The 23501-nt window shown below is 39.3% G+C and overlaps 1 protein-coding gene across 1 annotated transcript in view; it reads left to right on the top strand.

The window, feature by feature from the left end:
- The window catches only part of TRPM3 (transient receptor potential cation channel subfamily M member 3), a 732143-nt gene that overhangs the window by 646017 nt on the left and 62625 nt on the right, over positions 1-23501 (top strand). The window contains 1 exon segment of the mRNA XM_069087002.1: positions 1504-1678. Within this exon segment, the coding sequence (XP_068943103.1) occupies positions 1504-1678 (175 nt within the window).

Here is a 23501-nt window from a genome sequence, read left to right as displayed (position 1 = left end):
CCTGACTCTACCACCTAGACACATGGGTATAACTCTTCACAAGACACGGTTTTGCTGCCTCATGAATTTCCCTCCCGTAATCCCATAGTGGGAAGGTGCCCTAGGTATGTGAAAAGGATGGGCCACTATAAGCAACTGGTTCATAGTAGAATGCTATGACATGCAGCCAGAGGAAAGTGATCTCCCATGAGCATTTGAATGGATTATCCCAAACTTGTTCACCCAACAGATATCTTCAGGGTCTCATCGCTTAGAGTGAACTGAAAATATTCCCTGCTAAAACAGTTCTCAGATTTAAGCCTGAGACTTTCTGGCTCTGCATCGGCATCCTGAAAATTCCAGCTACACCTGGGCCATTGTTCCACACTGTTTCGCCTCATAGGAAGAAGAACAATACGATTCCTATTTTGCTCATAGATGAGAAACATATTGAGGATGCTTGCCTTTCCCAAGGCCACAAAAACAGCTACCGGTGGTCCCCTGAGAACCTGATCGACTGCTGGTCATGCGTTGACTCCTCTGTGGTGCCCTACTCCCATTTCATTGGGGGCAGGCCACATTGTAATAGAGAAAGATTGGTGGGTCTAGAATCAGAAAAAGAAAAGCAGTTCAAATCCTGGCTCTACAAATTCCTACCTCTGTGACCTTGGGCTAGTCACTCTTGGGCCCTCAGTTTTTTCAACTGTAAGACAAAGGACATTGCACCAGCCCTAGATCTCTGATCCTAGACCTGGCTAGGACACTAAGCGGCAAATAGAGAAATTAAAAACAAGGGGCTGGGGTAGCTCATTGTACATAACTTCCTGTTTTCTTTCATTTTTAAAATATTATCAAGAGCCTCCATATATTTGTTTCACTAGCTCAGCTGTATTGTTGTAATAGCTAGCATTTATATAGTGCTTTAAGGTTTACAGAGTCCTTTACAGATATCTCATTTGATCCTCACAGCAACGTTGGAAGGAAGGTACTCTAAGTATTCCCATCTTACAGAGAAAACTGAGGCAGGTGGGAATTATGTGTCCAGGATTATACAAGTAGTAAGTTGTATATTATATGTATATTGTACAACTCGTAAGTTGTAAATCTCTCCAAGGAGAGATTTAACCTCAGACCTTCCTGACCATAATGTTGAGTCGTTTCAATAATGTCTGACTCTTCATTCTATTTGGGGTTTTCTTGGCAAAGATACTGGAGTGGTTTGCCATTTCCTTCTCTAGCTCATTTTCAGATGAGAGAACTGAGGCAAACAGGGTTAAGTGACTTGCCCAGGGTCACACAGCTAGTAAGTGTCTAAGGTTGGATTTGACCTCAGGTCTTCCTTTGGGATAGAGCCCAATGCTCTATCTACTGTGTACCTAGCTGCCTGTGGTCATAGAATCCTATCCAGACTTTCCTTGTCAGAAAATTGACACATTTCCAGTGTTTTCAGTGGCATCAGCATTTATAAGCAGCTAACCATGTGGGTTTTCTCTCGTCCTTTCCCCCCATCCCTGTCTCTTCTAGATGATAGACATGATGTACTTTGTCATCATTATGCTGGTGGTGCTGATGAGCTTTGGGGTGGCTAGGCAAGCCATCCTCTTCCCCAATGAGGAGCCTTCGTGGAAGCTGGCCAAGAATATTTTCTACATGCCCTACTGGATGATTTATGGTGAAGTGTTTGCAGACCAGATAGACCGTAAGCAAGTTTATGATTCTCATACAACAAAGTCAGGTATTTAACTTCAATCCGATGATGTCTTTTCCAAGATCGTTTGTTTGTTCTCAATAAATGGCTCAAAGAGAGAGGACTGTTTCGGAACTTGGATTCTTGGAGGAAAATCAATCCCAGAAGGTACACAGCTAGTAGTGAAACCTTCCTTGGGTACTTGTTTCCGATGGTGTCCTCTATGTGACTCGGGTCTGCCAAATTTTCTAATTTCAAGGAGATGAATTCTTTTCAAAAAAACGAATTCCCTTTTTGGATTTTGAATCCTAGGACCATGTGTTGAGTGTGTGGATATCAAGAATGTGCCATGCTACGCCCACCCCTTCTGCCCCCTTTTTAAAAAATTAAATCCACGGATTTTATTTCAGAACAGATTCAATGACCTTGAGTATTCTAGTGTGGTCAAAGGAATCTATAGGTGTTTTCCATTTACTGAAATCAGTTGCCCAATTTCTCTCCCCAAATATCTTAAATGATGTGCTATTGCAAACTCACTGGAGTCGGCAAATCCTGGGGTTTCATTTGGCTGAGAGTATGGAAAATGCCTTAGGTTATAAATTTGAGTTGCATGCTACTGTATGCCAGGGGTAAAAAGCAGCTATACCCTGAAGTGATGCCATGTGAGAAGCAAAACACAGCAGGACCAAGCCACATAAGTCTCTAATATATGCTAATTTCCAGAGGCCCCCATCCCTCTTTAATGGTACTTGAATATGCATGTGCCCTAGAACTCTTTTCAAGGTTTCAATTTGCAAGGAAAAAGTCAGGCCACACCAGGTATGGGGATGCATGGGAAGAAAGCTTCAGGAGTAAAGGCATGCTCACTGTGGAGGAATCAAATCCTTGGAGCAAGTTTTTCCACCTTTTCCCTGAGGAGTTAAGCTCTAGAAATAACATCCTTCCTACATTGTTGAATTAACATATTTTTAAACATTGTCGCTGACAGGCCAGCCAAATGAGCACTGGACTATATGCATGGATTAAGGTTACATAACCAGGTGGTGATACTTACTAAAAATTAGGAACAAGAGAGATAGCCAGTATTCTGCCCCTAAAAGGGTCCAGACCAGGAAATCAAGTTCAAAGCTTTGAGCAGTGTGGTTCTACCGCCACTGAGAGCAGTGAGTACAGGACTAGCCTCAGACCCCATTTTTAAATCCTGTTCCTTTCATCTCTAGTCCCCTTGGAGTTCGGATAAATTCTTCTCTTGGACCAAGAAATGGGGAGCCGATCAGGCTTCTCGGAACAAATGTTCATTTCATGAGGATGAGCTGACTCTCCAGAGAATAATGTTAACTCTATCATTCTCTAATAGATTCTCAGGTCAGCAGCCAGTTGATGAGCATTTATTAAGTGCTCACTGTACACCAGGCACTGTGCTAAACCCTGGGGATATCAAGAAGGATAAAATTCATCCCCCTGCTCTCGAGGGACTCTCATCCTAATGGGGGAGGTAGCAAATAAAAATTGTGCGTATATATAGGATGTCTACAGGGTAAATCAGAGGTAATCCCAGAAGGCCTTCCTCCCAGAGACACCTATGTGCCTTCCTAACTCTAGGACTTCCAGTAAACAGGGAAAGCCCTTCTGAAAGCCTCTTTCCACATGGTTCCTAAAAACAAAAATCTGTTTGTTCAGTGGTTCAAATCTCATCTGTTGTCTTATTTTTCCCTTGGAGAAAAAAATTGAAATCGTCTCCAAAAAATGCTTTTTTCCCACTTGGTTCTATCGTTTGTCTTTCTGGGTTTCCATTCTTCCAAAATCTTTCCTTAGTTCTTACAGGTATTAGAACATCCCCTAACAATTGGAGGCAAGGGATGGGGGGAGGAGGGCTGGGGACACCCATTGGGATATAGGTTTCTTTATGTTTCTATGTTCCTCTACAAGTGGCCATTTATTGATGTTGTACTAAGGACCCAGCCTAGTGCAACAAACACCCAGTCTGGCTGAATAACAGGATTTATTTTTATTTTTATGTTTTGATGAAGGGCTGATTATAGTTTAGAACCCCAAAACCTATCAAGATGGAAGAATATTTTTTTGTGTGTGAGTGGAATCTGGCAAGGCATTTCCTATACCATAATTTCATCTATAATACCATACACATTCGAGAATAAATTACCTCCCCTACTACGGGCATTTTGAAGAATAGAGTGAACAATACTTTGATGAAATAACCCATTACTAGATAATAACTCGACACCCCTCCCCCACCTCCTCTACTTACATTCTTCTCCTGTCCAAACTTCAGAAATTTACTTCAATGTATTCTTTATACTTGTTCTAAGCTAAATCAGCCATTGTTTTTCTGTCTAGAATACTCTAGAGTATTTGTCCTTTCTCAAATGTGTGTGGTACGGTATCCCCAATCTGTTGTTTAATGTGTTTGAAAATATCTGTCCCTTTAAAGAATTGATTTGGGAGTCAACAGGGTATAGTGAAGGCAGTGCTAGATGTGAATTTTGTTTTCAAGCCCGGCTCAGTCATTTACTTACTTCCGTTATGACCTTGGGCAAGTCCCTTTACTTCCCTGGTCCTCAGTTTCTTCCCCTGTAAAATGAAGGGTTGGTCTAGATTACCTTCAAGGTTCCCCCCAGCTCTTAATCTATGATCCTCTGATTTCCACATGATTTCACGGCAGGAACTCAGTAGGAGTGGAGATCTCTCTTCCCTTTCCCCTAGACAGTCAGAATTCTATTCAGAGAGATGTTTGAGAAAGGTACAAATCCGGTTTGCTGTTATAAAGTGTGTCGCCTCTTTTCTGTGCCAAATCCAGGTTGGTTTGTGAAGCATGCATTCAGGCTGATGGAATCTCGAATCAACCCGGACCCACCACCCTGCAGAGGGTCTGCCCATGCTGTGAATTTGCTCTTTGTGGGGGCTTTTTCCTTTCTCTCCCCAAATGTTGCACCTCTAATATACATCCTCCAAAGCAGTTCATTTCTACCCAAATGCACGTGCTCTGTGTCTAACTTTTTTTTTCTCCAAAATGGCTGCATCCATTTCATGTTAAAAAAAAAAACAACTCTTAATTGGAATGTATATGGATGTATGACATTGCACTGAGACCTGTTACCCTCAGTCTGATACCTCAGAAGTGAGGCCAGCTTTGATATCCTCACTTCTGGGAACCAGGATTACCTATGTACAATATATCCTTTTTCCAGCAGTTTGTGTTTAAAATGCAGTGGCCATGGATCGTATGTCAAAGAAACTAGAAAACAAGACTTATTTAATGATGCTTTCTAAATGTGCCTGAAGAAAGTTCTAAAAATAAGAGTAGGGGGTGGGGGGCAGAAGTACCCAGAATAATATGACATAGAAAAAAGAGCCTTTTACCTCTAAGTAGTTTTTGAAGACTCAGCCAGAGGACAATAGAGAATTTTCCTAGTAACTGGTGAGATGGCTCATGCTTTTTACTCTTCCTCATCTTGGGAAGTAAAGGAGGGGGAGGATTGAAAAGGAATAGGTATTAGTTCATTACCCTGGAAAATCTAAAGTAATAGGGACATAACTGGCCTGTTTTGAGCAAATTGCTATATGCATTCAGGTCAAATTAAGAGATGTGTTTCCAAAGCCAAAATAGCATCCATGTATTAAGTCATTTGGTCTCCAGCTCATTGAAGGCACCACACCCTGCCAATATCAATTAACATGCTCTGACATAAGGATAGGTGATGTGAAAAAATACATATTAACTTTTCATGCCTAGACATGATCCCTTCTGAGTAAGGAGAGAAACCACTCAGGGGAAAGGAACAAATGGGGAACAGTTAAGACTGGAACAACAGGCAAAGTTGTAGGCACCAGCCAGGGCTGTATATATAAAATCAACATTACGTGAGATCTCGTCATATCTAAAATCCCGCATTCTTCTATTTGTTGGTGATCTGGGAGGAAACTTAGTAAATGTCTTAAGTTAGCAATGAAAGAGGGGTTGGGAGTGGACCACTGGTGACATCTTTTCTCTGAATGAAGAGGACTTCCATTTATAGGGTTACAGGCTTCTTATTTCACTATCTAAAGCAGAGGATGGGAAGGAACGAATCATGCACTTAGATGCATTAAATGGGGCCTAAATAAGACTTCTTTTCTGACATCCTGAATATTTTTACAAGTTTAGGTAATCATTTGAAAGCAGGATACCAAAAAGTGACTCTACCTTGACATACTGCTTTTGATCCTTTTGTGTTACAATTTAGCTATCAAGACTACTTAGTGCACAGGTCAAATACATTTCTGCTTATTGACTGTAATCTCAACCTCTTGTCTGACAGTCTAACAAGAGATCTGAAATAAGAACTAACCACATCATTTTGTTACTTTTACAAAAGGCTTCCTAGAAAACAGCCTGGTTTGTTGCAGAGTTTAGTTTTGTTTTGTTTTAACAGTCCTGTTGAGTCAACAGATCTGAAAGAACCAAAAAAAATGTTTCTTTTTAGTTAGTAAAACTAGGGAACAGATATGCATATAAAGAATGCATTGGTTTTCTGATTCGTATTGTACTTTAAAATATTTTTTCTACACTTTGGAAGAAAGATTTGAACAGCCAAGATGCCTAGTTTCTCAAATATGCTTGCCTTTTTCCTTTCTCTTTCTTTTTTCTTTTTTTTGACTTTGAACTTGTGATTTCAGTTATGCAGGGAACTTCTCCTGTGAAGACTCCCTTCACAGACTGCAGATCAGACACTTGTGTACAATTTAGAGTTCCAGAGAGTTGCTTAGAGCCCTGAGAGGCTACATGACTTACCTACAGACACACAGCTAGTATGTGTCATAGACAGACAGGTCTTCCTGACTCCAAAGCTGGCCTTCTCTCCAATATGCCACTTGCCTTAATGATGCATTATTTGGTTTGTATTAAGTTGAAGAATGCTGTTCTACATTTTGGGATTCAGCTCTTGAAACGTATGCACCTGTTTCTTATTTGTTGTTGATTATGTCTAATGGGATTCAAAGCTCTACCAAAGAAAGAAGGACCAGATGTATCAGCATCTTTGACAGCTAGAGTATAGAGCAGTATTGCCTGATCCCCCTCCTCTCCAAAAAAGGCATTTTAAATAACAAAAGCTAAATGATTTTCTTAAGACAATACCAGTCCAAACTTGGAAATTACATATCAGAAAATGTTTCATTTCAGCTTAGTCTTATAACAATTTTATTAACTTAAAAAACCAAAGCTAGTATTGTCTTTTCCCAGTGACAGACTAGACGTGCTATCTAGTAGACTAGACGTCTACTTCCCAAGTAGAACAAGAGTCATCACCAACAGGTTGGCCACTGGGTGATGAATTCTTCAGCCATGGAAGTCCATGTAACAGATAAACATTTTAAATGGCCTCTAATCCTATATGGTTCCCTTCTGCCTCTACAGTGACTATGACAGTCTTGGAAAATAGAGAAGCTGCTAGAACCATCTAGCTTTTAGACCATCTGTAAACATCAGTTTTTAACTATTAGTATTCTAAGGATGTTATCTTTGTCCAATTGCCGATGAAATGATATAATACTGAAGGAACAAAAATATATCCACATGGACATTTTCTTCTATAAATAAAATTAAAAGAGGAAAATAAGGAAATGGAGACAGGTGGAAGGAATGGTTCACAGATTCTCCAAAGAGAATGTAAAAAAGGAATTGGGAGGAGGGTGTATCATCACTTTCCATAAAACATCAAGAAATTTTGTTTTATGACTCACTTGGCCATCACCCCTCACCATACTCATGATGAGTGTAAGCCATAAGATCACCATGAAGATATAGCTTCCACTATTTGCCGGCATGATGTTGTATGGAATGACAAAGAAAATATATTAATAACATGGGAAAATGCACAAAATCGAGTAAACATACATTAACACTTGGTTACTTCATTATATAGGTAGCCGTGCAGACCAAAATTTATGTTTGAAAAGGTGGTTTGACAAAGTAGATCGATTGTTAAGCATTTATCAAGCACCTACTAGGTATCAGGCACTAGGAACACAAAGATGAAAGTCCAAATTCCTGTCCTGGAGAGGCTTACAAAATACAATACATGCACATAATTTGCTGATAGATAAACTGGGGATAAAAGATGATTGGGTTGGGGATAAGGGGAAGGAAAGGACATAAGCACTTATTAAGCACCTCTTATGTACCAGGGACAGTGTTGTACAAATTTTACCTCACAACAACTCTGGGAAATAGGTCCTTTTATCAGCCCCATTTCACCACTGAGGAAACTGAGGCAAATAGAGATTAAGTAACTTGCCCAGAGACATAGCTGGTGTCTGAGGCTAGATTTGAACACAGGTCTTCCTGACTACAGGCACAGCAGTCTACCCATTGTGCCACCTAACTGTAATTGGGGAGGGAGTGGAAGAGACTAGTAGCTGATAAGATCAGAAGAGTGGGGCTGTTGCTTGTGGGGTTCTTTGTTTTTAAATGTAAAACATAGCTCTTGAGCAAGGCTTTGAATGAAACTGGGGATTCTGAGCAGTAAAGGTGAAGGAGAAGTACATTACAGGCATGGGAGAGAGCCAATAAAAAAGCACCAGAATGGGAGAAGGCAGACTGAATATGAGCTGGATTTCAGTGTGCACGAAGGAGAATAAAGAGTAATAAAGCTTGAAAGGTAGGTTGGGGCCAAATTTTAAAGACCTGTAAATGCCAAACAGAGGAGTTTATATTTGATCCTAGAGGTTATAGGAAGCCATTGGAATTTATTTAGCAGGATATAGTCAGACCTACACTTTAGTAAAATTATTTTGGCAGCTTGTGGAAGAGGAATTGGCAGGTGAGGACTTGAGGGAGAGAAAATGAGGAGCCTAATCCACTCGGAGAGCTATGAGGCAATCAAGAGAGTGAACTGTAGCGGTAGCTACAGCTAGTGTGAGCAGGGAGAAAGGAACTAGGAAATATCTAAGCAAGTTGTGGTGCATGAATATAATAGAATATTACTGTGACAGACAGATCACCGTACTCTTAGAGTATGAAGAATCATGGCAAGGTTTATATTGACTGATGCAGAATGACAAAAACAGAACCAGGAAAACAATATACATAACGACTACCAAAATGTTGAACACAAAGAGCAAATAAAACACACTTTATGAATAGTGATCAAACTTGGCCCTAAGGAGGAAAATAAAAAATGTATCTCCCTCCTTCCCTTACTGAAGGGGAGGCTCATGGGTATAGAATACTGTATGTGCTGTCATCTTCGGTTTACATGTTGCTTAGTTTTACTTAACTTTTTCTTTCCTCTTATTTTATTTCTTTGTTATAAGGGATGGCTCTCTGGGGGGCTGGAGGGATGTATTTGGGAATGAAGGTGATGTAAAAGCAAAAATTGTCAATAAATTTTTTAAAAAAGAAAATGTTTGGAGATTAAGAAATGAGAGAGATTAAGGCTTGCAAATTACTCAGGAGCCTTGTGCATATATCATAAATATGTTCTTAAAGAAGATAATTGAAAGGCACTGGACATAGTTGGAAGTAACTGATAGTTGATATGGGGATCATTTCATAATCAAGTGTCTATATGTAATTAGTTCATTGATTCCCTAGAGCAAAATTTAAATCAACATAAATCTAGAAAAAGAGAGAAAAAAATGAAAAGATGCTTTAGGCAATTAAAATAACTCCAAATTGGTATGTTAAAGCAAGTCACTCTGAAAATTGGGAAATGGAAAAAAGATATTAATTCTGATAAACTCCATTTCTTAGAGAATTTTAACCCATGTAAAAGAGACAAAAGAAACCAGAAAATACCTCTTTCCCTATTTACAGTTTCTTCTTTCTTTTTTTTTTAAGCAATTGGGGTTAAGTAACTTGCTCGAGGTTACATGGCCAATTATTTCTGGGTGAGGTGCTAAGTATCTGAGCCTGGATTTGATTCCAGATCTCCCGAATCTGGGGCCGGCGCTCTTACTCACTGTGCCACCTGGCCGCCCCTCTTCTTTCTTTAATCTATCCTGCACACAACTGACAAAATCTGCCCACCTGACCATACCACAACTGTGGTCAAAAAAAAAGAAAGAAACTCCATAAAATACAAGCTCTTCACCCAAATGTTTTTTTTTTTCTTTCCGTTTTTGTTTTTTGAGGCAAATGGGATAAATTGACTTGGCCAAGGTCATATGGCTAGTAAGTTTCTGAGGCCAGATTTAAACTCAGTCCTCCTGACCCCAGGACCTGTATTCTATCCACTAAATGGCCCCAGTCTAATGTTTCAAAGTTCCCTAATGTGATTCATGTCTACCAGTTCAGACTTGTTTCCCATCATTCTCCTATATTTACTTATGTGTTTCAGCCAAATTGACCTATTCTCAAAACATTCTATTTCCTGCCTCTATCTCTTTGCATGAGTTGTCTGCTAATCTTGAAATGCACTCTATCCACTGCTCACTTTAAAATCCTTATTTTTCTTCAATACCCAATTTACATACCACCTCCTCCATATGTTTTCTGATCTCCAGTTATTTTATTTTTGCTTTCCTGTTTAGCCTCCAATAGAATGTAAGTTCCTTGAGGGCAGGGATCAGTTCCTTGTACAGGCCCTTAGGAAATGCGTTCAAGTGAATGTGTTGACAGCATACCCTAGACCTCTTTGCTGAGCAGACACAGAAGCTAAGATACCACTAGTTTACAAGTACATTTGTGAAGAAAAAGAATTAAAGGGGAAAAGAATGAAGAACCCAAAACAGTGTCACCTCACAAAACACCAAAAACAGAGAATAGGAAAATAAACCTGAAGAAAGCTCAGTATGAAATCCATCCAAGTCAGATACATCCCCAAACATTTATAGATTAAACTAGGACAACAGATAGATATAAAAAAGATTTGCCAGAGTTTCTATAGCAATCTGTTCTCATCATCGATGACGATGGGTGTATATTCAACACTACAGTGCCCACTGTGCAACATGAAGGAGTGGAAATGCCACTTAAGAAGAAGTTGGAAAAAACAGCTGGACCTGACTATACATAGACCGAGGAAACGTGTCCTGGAAACAAGACGATTTTAAAGTCACCCAGGAAGGGGGAGATTTTCAAAATATCTTAAACAGGAGAAGATGCTGAAAGATAAGAGATCCCAGATTGTAGTAAAATGGCAACTAAATAGGCTTAAGCAACAACCAACCCATATATCTACTGTTCTGATAAGCTCTTTATAGGAATGACCTGCACACATATGATGTACATCCATATCCATAATGCAAATATAAAAAGGCAACAATTAAACATCGACAGATGAGTTTTTATTGTAGACTACCTATTTATAGGTACACAGTTTACTGAAAGGGGTAGAATACAAGACCACACTGTTCCTACAGATCTCTGATTTTTTAAAAAGTATTTGACTTGGTAGAGCAAAACACTGCCATGGGGGCTCTCTCTCAAGAGTTTCCCACAAGAAAACATTAAGAATGACAAATGTCCTTGACCGATATGACCATAGAGACATATTTGCTTGACAATCTTCTTGTTATCATTACCAAGTAAGGGATATGACAAGGAAAGGTCATCTTCCAGTGTTATAGAAGATGCTATTCTGTAAATGCAAATGGAAACACTCTCTGTGAATAGTGAGAGACTCTACAGTCTGTCCTTTGTGAATGACATTTGCTTACTGCATCTACTACAGGTCCTGCTAGATGAGATCCACAGCTGTACAGAGATAGGCTTGCATTCCACCATGAAAAAACTTAGGAGACAGAGAATGATCAAAAACCACTTATTAAGTACTTATTACATGCCAGAGCCAGACACCATGCCGAGTCTTGGGGACGGGAGAAAGGGTAAAAAGTCTGTCCTCAAAGAGTTCATATTCTAATGGAGGAAACAACATATGAATGGGTGCCTATAAGGTATACTGAAGATATATGAGAGGAAGGAGTCTGGTGTGCTGTGGTATTGAGAAGAGACAGGGACCAGAAAAGTCCTACAGCAGAAGCTATGACTTGAGCTAAGAGAAGCCAGGACTCAGAAGTGCGGAGGGACAGCACTTTAGGAATGGGAGACAGCTGGTGCTGACACGGAGATGGCAAGTGGAGTGTCTGGGGCAAGGGAGAGCATGCAGACCATTGCAGCTAGATCCCACAGCATGTGGGAGGAGAGTAAAGCATGAGACTGGAGAGGAGGACGGGGCCAATTGGAAGAGCAGCCCATTAACAGATACGGGGAAAATACTGGGAAATGATATGGTGGGTTCAATGATCCCAAACTGCCACCTCCCTGCAAAGTTCATCTTTTTAGCACCATTGTTCTCCATGAGGGGCATATGATCTAGGGGAAGAAGGGACATGTATTTATTAAGCACTATGTGCCAGGTACTGTTCTAAGCGCTAAGCACTTTACATATCTTATTTAAGATGAATAGAGAGCTGGGTTCCTAGTCAGGAAGACATGGTTTAAGCCCCGACTCAGACACATGCTAATTAAGTGAACTTTAATGATATCATTTAACCTCTTAGATGCATTGGTCAGCTCTCTGTGACTGTAAGTGTCAGAGAAGGTTGTGACCTGCATTAGCAGAGGGAGTTTACTCACTTGGGAGTTTCCCTAGACCCATTAAGTACCAGTCCTCTACCTATATCTGTCCTCATCTCTATTCTCCCAATTACACTATATGCTTACAAGTCAGACAATCTTCTGAAAAATCAAAATTATAGTTTACTCAAAAGGCAACAGAAAGATATATGCAAAGAGGCGGAGAATTAAGACTATGAAATATGATGTCACTAGCCATGACTTACATCAAGGATCCATATGACCAAGGAAAATGGTAGATCACTCATATAGGGTGAAGAGTTGGATAGTTTGAGGCTGCAAATTAAAGATCAGTTAAAAATTTTGAAACAGGGGTTCTTAACTTTTTTTGTGTCATGGACACTTCTGATAGTCTGGTGACACCTGTGGACTTCTCAGAATAAAATTTTTAAATGCATAAAATAAAATATGTAGGATTAGAAAAAAGACCAATCACAATGAAATGATCATCAAAAAATATTCTTTAAAGCAAGTTCATAGACCCCAGGTTAAGAAACCCTGACCCAGAAGAACACCTCCAGAACATTGGGTAGATCCTTTAAGAAATATTTAAGGGGCAGCCAGGTGGTGCAGTGAATAGAGCACCAGCCCTGGAGTCAGGAAGACATGAGTTCAAATCTGTCCTCAGACACTTAACACTAGCTGTGTGACCTTGGGCAAATCACTTAACCCCAATTGCCCTGCCTTCCTCCCTCCAAAAAAGCAAAAAAGAAAAAAGAGAGAAATATTTAAAGAACATGAGCAAAAAAAATCACAGTATAAAAAAAGATTATGAATTGTACCTATGTGGGGTGGGGAGGGAGGGAAGTCTGGTATCAGTAAGATCACAGACCCATCAAAGAATTTTAGAATTTCTGCCCAAAAAAATCGAAGACCATGTTATTAGAAGATTTTATCCAGCCAGCAGACCTGGATTCAAATTTCATTTCTTACATTTACTGTACATAAGAATACAAGCAAGGGGCGGCCAGGTAGCACAGCTAGTAAGAGCACCGGCTCCAGTGTCAGGATGACCTGGAGATCAAATCCTGGGCTCCGACACTTAGCACCCACCCAGAAACACCTGGCCGTGTAACCTTGAGCAAGTTACTTACCCGCAATTGCATAGGGGCAGCCAGGTGGCTCAGTGAGTAAGAGCACTGGCTCCAGTGTCGGGATGACCTGGGGATCAAATCTGGGCTCAGATACTCAGCACCACACCCAGAAATAACTGGCCGTGTAACCTTGAGAAAGTTATTTAACCCCGATTGCTTAAAAAAAAAAAGAATACAAGCAAGTCACTTAAACCTCTACAAACCTTGGTTTTCTCACCTATTGAATAAGCATAATAATCCTAATACTACCCTCTCTCAAAGATTTCTTGTGAGTAAAATGCTTAATAAAATTTACACTGATAGACATGTCAATTAGTGGTCGTGCACTGAGCCAAGGATTCTAAAGACCAATAAAAGACTGTAATGTCTTTGATAGAATGTATGATCATCATTAGTACTTTTTAGAATAATCATTCAGTTAAAAGTTAACAAAAAATGTGGACTCTTAACTCTGTGAGGGAAGGGCTTGGATTCTCTTTTAGACTGCCTTATTCTATATCAACATCATTGAGCTTGAACAGTTATAGAAGTCTTATTGCAACCCTCCACCCTTCAATGAAGCATATTTAACTTAGCCTGTCAGGTAACATTATCTGCCTCTATATTATAACTCTGCCATCAGTGAGCCATGGGCACCTTCTTCATGTCCTTACATATTTTCCAGCAGAAACACACACCCTACAGTCTTCCTTTCTATGCAATCTCTGCCAACTAAAAGAAAACTTGGGTGTAAAGCAGTGACTTTATTAAGGACTAGAAATTTGCCGAACTGACTTTATCCCCAAAAAGGTTTCTGGCAGATCTCTAGGAATTATGACCTGGGGGGGTCTCACTTGCGAACTAGTCAGGGTTGTGAAATCTATAATAATATCTAACACTTTCATGGTGCTTTAGGGTTTGCAAAGCAATTTACAAATATTATTTCACCTTATCCTCACAACCACCTTGGGAAGCAGGTGCTATTATTACCCCCTTTTTACAGAAGATGAAACTTGGGCAAACCTAAGTTAAGTGACTTGTTCAAAGTCACATGGCCATTACGCCTCTGAGGCCGCATTTGAACTCAGGTGGTAGTGGGAGTAGGAATAGGTCGACATTTATATAGTACTATGCTTCAGGCACTATGCTAAATTCTTTGCACTTATGATCTCACTTTATCCTCACAATAACCCTGGGAGGTATTATCCCCATTTTACAGAAAAGAAAACTGGGGCAAACATAAGTTAAAAGACTTGCCCAACGTCACGCAACCAGTGAATGTCCTAAACAGTATTTGAAGTCAGGTTTTCCTGACTCCAGGTCCAGCACTCCATCCACTCTACTATCTGGCCAATTTAATAAATTTCAAATCAATACACAGAAATCTATTTAATAAATAAAAGGTAAGATCACTGAACAGTTGAGCAAACATAGCCCTTGGAAGTTATTACCAGGTAATGTGGCTCCTATAAGCAGCTTGTGAAATCAACTGTTAGTTGTCTTACGGATAATGAAAGAGAAGTGGATGTGATTTAGACTTCCAAAAATTCTTCATTAATAATAGTAATAGCTCCAAATGTTAATGCCATAAGGTTTTCAAAGCACTATATACATGTCTATCCTGTATTATGTCATGCATGGTGTATATACATGACAGATGACAGTACATCTCCCTTCATCTTCACATTAAGCTTTGAAGCATCTGCTATCATTATCTTCATTATTAACTGAAGACACTGAGGTTACAAGGAGTGAAACAACTTGTTCAAGATCACATAACTAAGAATCCTGTCCCACGCAGGATTCAAACCCAGAACTTCCTGACTGCAAATCTATCACTGACTCCTTCAACAAGATTCAATACCAGTCATGTCAGTCCTGTCCAACTCTTCATGACCCCATTTGGAGTTTTCTTGGCAGAGATACTGAAGTGGTTTGCCATTTCCTTCTCCAGCTCATTTTACAGATGAGGAAATGGAGGCCAACAGGGTAAAGTGACTTGCCCAGAGTCACATAGCTAGTAAGTACTGAGGCCGCATTTGAACTCAGGAAGATGAGTCTTCCCAATTCTAGGCCCAGCACTCTACCCCCTGCACCACCTAGCTGCCCAAGTCAACTAGCATTTACTAAGCGCCAGACACTGTGCTAAGCGCTAGGGATAACTGAATCACCATAGGTTGGGGCTTACTTGTCATGGATAGGGACCCTGAGTACCTTCTGTTTCCTTAATCCCACAGCCCTGAAAATGGACAAGGATTACAGTGCCTCTTCTTCATGGAGAAAAATAAAAAGTCACAATTCCTTAAGGAATAAGGATGGAAATGGCTGACTTACTGTTTATAAATCAGATAGAAAAGGAAACTTATAACAAAGTCTCCAAGTTCTGCAGATAACACTAAATTCTATATAAGAGAATATCAAACCAGCACCCAAGCTTACAAAAAGATTTCATGAGACCACGTAAGTAAGTAGAAAGTGGCAGATGAACTCCACCGTGGGAAAATAGATGGCAGAGCAGTTAGGGTTAAATAATGTGTTCAACTATACTTATGGGAACATGGCCTCCAAGTTCTACATTACAGTCTAGGAAAGGCAAGTGTGATAGTAATGGAATATAAAGATCCCCCTGTATTGGCTTGGTTTTCAAATTGATTGTGTTAAAACCAAGCCAATACAGGGGGATCTTTATATTCCATTACTATCACAGCAAGTAGAAGACTTTGTAGAAGTAGGGATCATAGGATGATAACTCTGGAGCTAGAAGGGACCTCAGAGACCATATAGTCCAACCCTCTCATCTTTAAAGATGGGGAAACTGAAGCTCAGAGAGGTTATGTGACTTTCCCAAGGTCATACAAGTAGTACTGGAGATGGGATTTTTAATCCAGGTTTGAATCCAGAGCTGTCACCTATAAGGTACTGAGCAAAAAAAAAAAAAATCCAACAGTAGGCTGGATATTGGATGTGTATTAAAATGAAAACAGAAAATATATTCTTATTCAGCCTTTGCCTGGAATACCATATGTACTTCTGATTACTATAATCTTAAGAAAGACAAATGGGAGGTAGAAATGGTTCAGAGGAGAGGAACTCAACTAACCAAGGAAATGGGAATCTGCTACATGAAAATGGATTGGAAAATATGAGGTACTCTTCGTTCTAGAAAGATGACAGCCGAGAGGGTGATGGAAATGCAGTATGAAGTCACAAAGGGCCATGATTAAAGTAAACGAAGATATATTCTCCAAGTCCCAACATACTTGTACCTGTGGGAGGCCCTGAAAGTCACCTTGAGAAAGGTGACTTCGTAACAAAAAAAAGGAAACACTGTTTACAATATGAGTAAGTGAGCTTTAAGAAAGATAGTCTGAAAACATAACTTGAGATGATAGAAGCTTAAAACACCTTTTGAAAAAGTTTAAATATGTTCATTGTACTACTAATAAATAACATCTGTATCACTTTGGGGTTTATGAGATGCTTTACAAATATTCTTTTATTTGGTTATCGCAACAGCCCTGGAAGGTAAGTGCTATTATCATCATCCCTACTTTACAGCTGAGGAAACTGAGCTATGTAAAGGTTAAGCAACTTGCCCAGGGTCATACAGCTAGAAAGTGTCTGAGGCTGAATTTGAATTCCGGTCTCCTGACTCCAGAGTCAGCACACACTGTATTCACTATACCACCTAGCCACCACATTGAGGACTGATGCATGGTCTGGATGAATGATAAAGCATTTGCAAAGCAATAATAATAATTATTATTATAAAGACATTTATATAGCACTTAGTATGTACCAGGTAGTTTGCTAAGCACTTTACAATTATTGTCATTTGGTCCTTACAACAACCCTGAGAGGTAAGTGTTATTATTTTCCCCACCTCTGATGCTTACTGCCAGGGCGACCTTGGACAAATCTCTAACATCCCTCAGTTTCCTCCTCTGTAAAATGAGGGACTTGGATTGAATGGTCCCTAAGGTCTTTTCCAACTCTAGATTTATAATCAGTCTGTCACTTACTATTTGGGGGGGGGTCTCAAAAAGAAGCTATTTAACCATTCCAACTTTCCATTTCCTTGTACATAGTATGAAAAGGTTGGACTAAATAACTTCTAAAATCCTTTCCTCTTCTAGATTTTTTATGTATTATTTGTTTGCAGCTTTCAAAAAACATTTTGAGTTCCAAATTCTCACCCTCCTCCCACCCCTTCCCAACCCACTGAAAAAGTAAGAAAAATATTATTGATTATACATGTGAAATCATACAAAACATATTTCCATATTGTCAATAGCACAAAAAAGCAGGAAAATTAAGAAATTGAGGAAATTATATTTCAATTTGCACTCAGAGTTCATCAGTTCTCTCTCTGGACATGGAGAATATTTTTTTCATCATGAATTCTTTGGAGTTGTCTTAGATCATTATAGTGATCAGAGTAGCCAGGTCTTTCACAGTTGATCATCATTACAATATTGCTGTGATTGTTCACAATGATCTCCTGGTTCTTCTCACTTCACTTTGCATCAATTCATAATTGGTGTTGCCATGTTTTTTTTTCTAAAACTACCCCCACTCATCATTCATCACAATCATACAGAACAACTTGTTCAGCTATTTCTTAAATGATGAGTATCTCCCCAATTTTCAATTCTTTTCCAGCACAAAAAGAGCTGCTATAAATATTTTGTACATATAAGTCCTTTTCCTTTTTCTTTGATCTTTTTGGGGTATAGCTCTTTGGGCATAATTCCACCATTGTTCTCTAGAGTGATTGGACCAGATCACAACTCCACCAACAATTTGTCTGCCAGTTTTCCCTGTTCCCCTCCAGCATTTGTCATATCTGATAGATGTGAAGTAGTACCTCAGAGTTGTTTTGATTTCTATTTCTCTAATCAATAGTAGTTTAGGTAATCTTTTCATATGACTATACATAGCTTTGATTTCTTCTTCTGAAAACTGCCTGTTCATATTCTTTGACCACTTACCAATTGAGTAATGGTTCTTATTTTATACATTTGACTCAGGTCTATATATATTTGAGAAATAAAGCCTTTATCAGAGAAATTTGTCCTTAAAATTTTTTGTTATTATTTCATTGTACCTTTTAGCAAAGTGTAGCTTCCTTGTTTATCTCTTTTAATTAGATCTATTTTTGCTTTTGCTTTGTCTGAGATCATGACTGCTACTTCAGCTGAAGCATAATAAATTCTCCTCCAGCCTTTTATGGTGTCTTTATCTGTCTTTCTGTTTCAAGTATGTCTCTTATAAACAACATACTGTTGGACTGTGGTTTCTAATCCATTCTACTATCTGCTTCTGTTTTGTGGGTGAGCTCATCCCATTCACACTCAGTTATGATTACTAACTGCATTTCCCTCCATCCTATAATCTTCTGTTTATCCTTCTCTCTCTTTTTATCCTATCAGTCCCCAAAAATCTGTTTTGCTTTTGACCACTGCTTCCCTTAATCTGCCCTCACTTTTATCATCTTCCCTACTCTTATCCTCTTCCCCTTCTGTTTCCTTATTAAGATAGATTGCATTGCTCACAATACCTGCCTCTTTCACCCCCATTATAAAAGTTCTTCCTCGCACATCTTTTATGTGAGAAAATTTTCCCCATGCTCCCTCTCCCTTCCTCCTCCTCTCAATGCATCCCTCTTTCTCACCCCTTCACTTTTTTTTAAGAGATAATCTCAACATAACATAACCAAGTCATACCTATGCCCCCTGTCTATGTAAGATTCCTTCTAACTGCCTAATAATAATAAAATTCTTAGGAGTTACATGTATCATCCTCCCATATAGCTTAACTTTATTGACTCCCTTACAATTAACTCTTTCATTCTTATCTTTTTATTCTTTTCTTGAGTCTTATGTCAGATTTTCTATTCATCTCTGACCTTTTCATCAGGAATGCCTTAAAGTCCTCTATTTCACAAATATCTCTTTTTTGCTGGATCGGTTATTTGTGGTTATAATTCTAGCTCCTGGGGCAGCCAGGTAGCACAGCAAGTAAGAGCACCAGCTCCAGTGTTGAGAAGACCTGGAGATCGAATCCCAGGCTCAGACACTTAGCACCCACCCAGAAACACCTGGCCATGTAACCTTGAGCAAGTTACTTAACCCTGATTGCTTTAAAAAAAGTAAAATAAAATAATTCTAGCTCCTTTGCCTTCTAGAATATCACATTCCACACCTTCCACTACTTTAGCATGAAAGCTGCTAAATCATGTGTGCCCTTAACTGTGACTTCATGACATTTAAATTCTTTCTTTCTAGCCGCTTATAGTATTTTCTCCTTAACCTGGGAGTTGGTTATAATATTCCTGGAAGTTTTCATTTTAGTATCTCTTTAAGGAGGTGATCAATGGATTCTTTAAATTTCTATTTTACCCTGAATCTCTCTGGATCTGGATGTCAGGGCAGTTCTCCTTTATAATTTCTTGAAATATGATTCCTAGGCTCTTTTTTGATCATGACTTTCAGGTAATCCAATTTTAATTTAATTCACCCAATTCAAATTTTTTTATAAATATATTTAATGTAATCTAATTTAATCTAGTGATTGATTCTTAAATTATCTCTCCTCATTCTGTTTTCCAAGTCAGTTGTTTTTCTGATAAGGTATTTCACACTTTCTTATATTTTTCATTCTTCTGACTGTTTTATTGTTTCTTGATGTCTCATAGAGTCTTTAGCTTCCACTCACCCAATTCTAATTTCTAAGGAATTATTTTCTAAGAGCTTATGAAAGCTTTTCAGTGAGCTTTTATACCTGTTTTTCCATTGACCAATTCTGCTTTTTAAGAAGTTCTTTTCTTCAGTGGATTTTTGTGCTTCTTTTGCCTTTAGACCAATTCTGTTTTTTAAGGTGTTATTTTTTTCAGGTTCTTTTTTTGTGGTGCCTCTTTTACCATTCAGCCATTTCTGTTTTTTTTAAGCTATTCTTTTCTTCAGGATATTTTTGTGCCTCTTTCATCATGCTATTGGTTCTCTTTTCATAATTGTCTTGCGTCATTCTTATTTTTTCCCAATTCTTTCTCTACCACTCATCTCTTTCTTTAACTCTACCATGAATTCTTTTTGAGCTTGTGTACTGTTAGCATTTTTCTTTGAGCTTTTAGATGTTTTCACATTATTGTCTTCTTCTGAGTTTGTGTCTTGGTCTCCACAGTCTCTGTAATAGCTTGTTATGGTGAAATTCTTTTGTTGTTGTTGTTTTCTCATTTTTCCCCAACTATTTCTTTTTTTCTTTCTTTTTTTTTTAAGCAATCGGGGTCAAATAACTTGCTCAAGGTTGCATGGCCAGTTATTTCTGGGTGTGGTGCTGAGTGTCTGAGCCCGGATTCGATCCCAGGTCATCCCGACACTGGAGCCGGTGCTCTTACTCGCTGAGCCACCTGGCCGCCCCTAAGCAATTGGGGTTAAGTAACTTGCTCAAGGTTACACGGCCAGTTATTATTTCTGGGTGTGGTGCTGAGTATCTGAGCCCGGATTTGATTCAATTCATCCCGACACTGGAGCCAGTGCTCTTACTCGCTTTGCTACCTGGCCGTCCCCCCCCCAAACTCTTTCTTGACTTTGAATGTTGAAGTTGGGTTTTGATCACATGGGTGTGATAAGACATTGTCCCAAGCTTAAGCATTTTTTTAGGCTGCTGTTTTCAGATTTAACTCTGGGACACTGCAAGTTTTCAGTGTTTCCAAAGTGGTGTGAACCAGGGAGACGTTTGACTGCTCTCCTGGTGTGCACTCTGGTCTTTACACTGCTGCCCCGCAGCCACAAATGTTAGCACTCAACTTGGTCCTGGAACTGTGACCAGGGCCCCTATTCCCTTGTGAACAACCATAAATACTCCTCTCTGCTCTGGAACTGTGACCCAGAACTACATATGGGCAATCGAGTTGCCATTCAGAGTCATTTGTACCCAATGCCAGCAAAGAGGCCCCTGTAATCTCTTTCTGACCACCCTTACTGCCTGAAGTTGAGAGTTCCCTATGTTGTTTCTGCCGAGCTGTCTCAGCCATCTCCAAGGTCCAGGATGCTGCCAAACTCTGGGCCAATGCCCACTCCAGTGTCAGAGAATTCTCCTGCCAACCTCCTAAATTGTCTTAGGCTGGAAGAATGTCTCACTCTAACCTCTTGTTGACTCTGCTGCTCCAAAATTTGATTCAGGGAGTTATTTTAACCCCTTCATTTGAGGAGTGATTTGGTTGTTTGGAGGGGAATGTTGGGAGAGTTCCGTTGGCTAGCTGTCTCTAATATATCATGTTGGCTCTGCCCTCTCCTGTTCTAAATTCTGACATCCATGTATTCATCAAACTTTTGGGGGGAGGGGAGGGTTCTGTACAACATGTGCAAGGCATCATGGTAAGACAAGACATAATCCCTATTTCCCCAAAAAGCTTGCTGTCTACATTATTAGGTGTGAGGTATGTGAGGGGGAGCAGGGAAGGTGTTTCTGAAATAATTCTGTCACTATAGGTTCCTGGAATTTCCTTTAAACTAAAGTTTATCTGTGATGTGGAAATACTCAGATCAAAACCCACATCAGGATAGTACCTGCTTCATACATACATGTATGTATACATATACACATGTATACATACGCATATACAAAATGTATACATACAGACATGTGTGTGTTAGATTCAGCACCATCATGAAAGGTTCTGTTCCTATCTTAACTTGCTTCATTGTATTAGCATATATACTGGCAGCATTTATTTCTCCGCCCTCTTGGACAAAGTAACTGAAGCAGTCCAAAGTCAAAATATCATGTCTTTTAAATTTTCATTTCATTTTTTCTACTGATGATTAAACTGATAATGATTGGCATTGATCATTTCATCATCTTGAAAGTAAAACCATTATATTATATAACAACCCAATAGGCAATAGGTATTTTAAATGCATCCCAGAGTGAAACAGATGTTAATGTATTGACTCCCTGCTAACAAAATGCATAAGAGATAGCATAACGACATAGTGGACAGAGAGCTAGCCTCGGAGTTAGGAAGATCTGGGTTCAAGTCTTGTCTCTGATACATACTGACTGTAACTCGGGGCAAGCTTTAGTGCTCCAGGCAAAACTCCAAGACTATTAGATTCAAGGCAGGTGTCAATTTGTGTTAATAGAGGAAGCTCCCTCCCTGGGAAACAATGATGAAATCTAAACAAGACCAGACTCTTAATTGGTTTTCTTGCTTCCAGGCTCTTCTCTCCCCTGGCCCACTATCCACATAAATGCTCCCCCCAAAAAATCATACTTCTTTTTTTGGAGGGGTAATTGGGGTTAAGTGACTTGCCCAAGGTCACACAACTAGTAAGTGTTAAGTGTCTGAGGCTGGATTTGAACTCAGTCCTCCTGACTCCAGGGCTGGTGCTCTATTCACTGTGCCACCTAACTGCCCCTAAAAAAATCATATTTCTAAAGCATAATTTTGACCATATTAGTCTTCTGCTTAAGAATTTTCAGTGATTCCTCATTGAGTCTAGTACACAATAGGATTTTCTTATCTGACATTTAAACCTCTTAACAATGACTCTATCCTACCTTTCCAGTCTTACTTTACATTGCTCACCTTCACACACACTTTATGGTCCTGCCAAACTGGCATATTTGTTCCTGGCATGGTATCTCCCATCTCCATGCCTTTGCATAGGCTGTCCTGCATGCCTGGAATATACCACCTCCTCACTTCTAGAATTCCTAGCTTCATTTAAGGCTGAGTTTATGTATAGGAAGCCATACTTGACTCCCCCTAAGTATTAATAATCTCTCCTTCAATATTTACTTATCAGTATACATCAGTGGTGTCAAACTCAAACAGAAACAGGCTATTAAAGCACATAAAAATTACAGAATGACATAGAAAATCACATATTAAAATTATCTATGTTCTATATATTTTAATTTATTTTGTTAAATATGTCCCAATTATATTTTAATCTGATTTAGATCTCTTTGGGGAGTGTCGTGCTCTGCCGTTGACATTTCAGGTGTACTTATATCTCGGTGCCCCCACCATCAACTATCCCATTCCTAGTAGAAGGCAAGCTCTTTTCAAGTCAGGGACTGTTTTTCAATTTGTCTCTGTGGCTCTATTGCCCAATTTAATTCTTTCTATATGCAGAGGCTTCATATATGTTATTAAATTGGGAAAGGGGAAGAG

This window comes from Petaurus breviceps, unplaced genomic scaffold, assembly GCF_028583685.1.
Source record: "Petaurus breviceps papuanus isolate PSGF00001 unplaced genomic scaffold, PetGlider_PUasm1.0 118, whole genome shotgun sequence".
NCBI lineage: Eukaryota > Metazoa > Chordata > Mammalia > Diprotodontia > Petauridae > Petaurus > Petaurus breviceps.
This window is presented reverse-complemented; position numbering and strand designations above follow the sequence as displayed.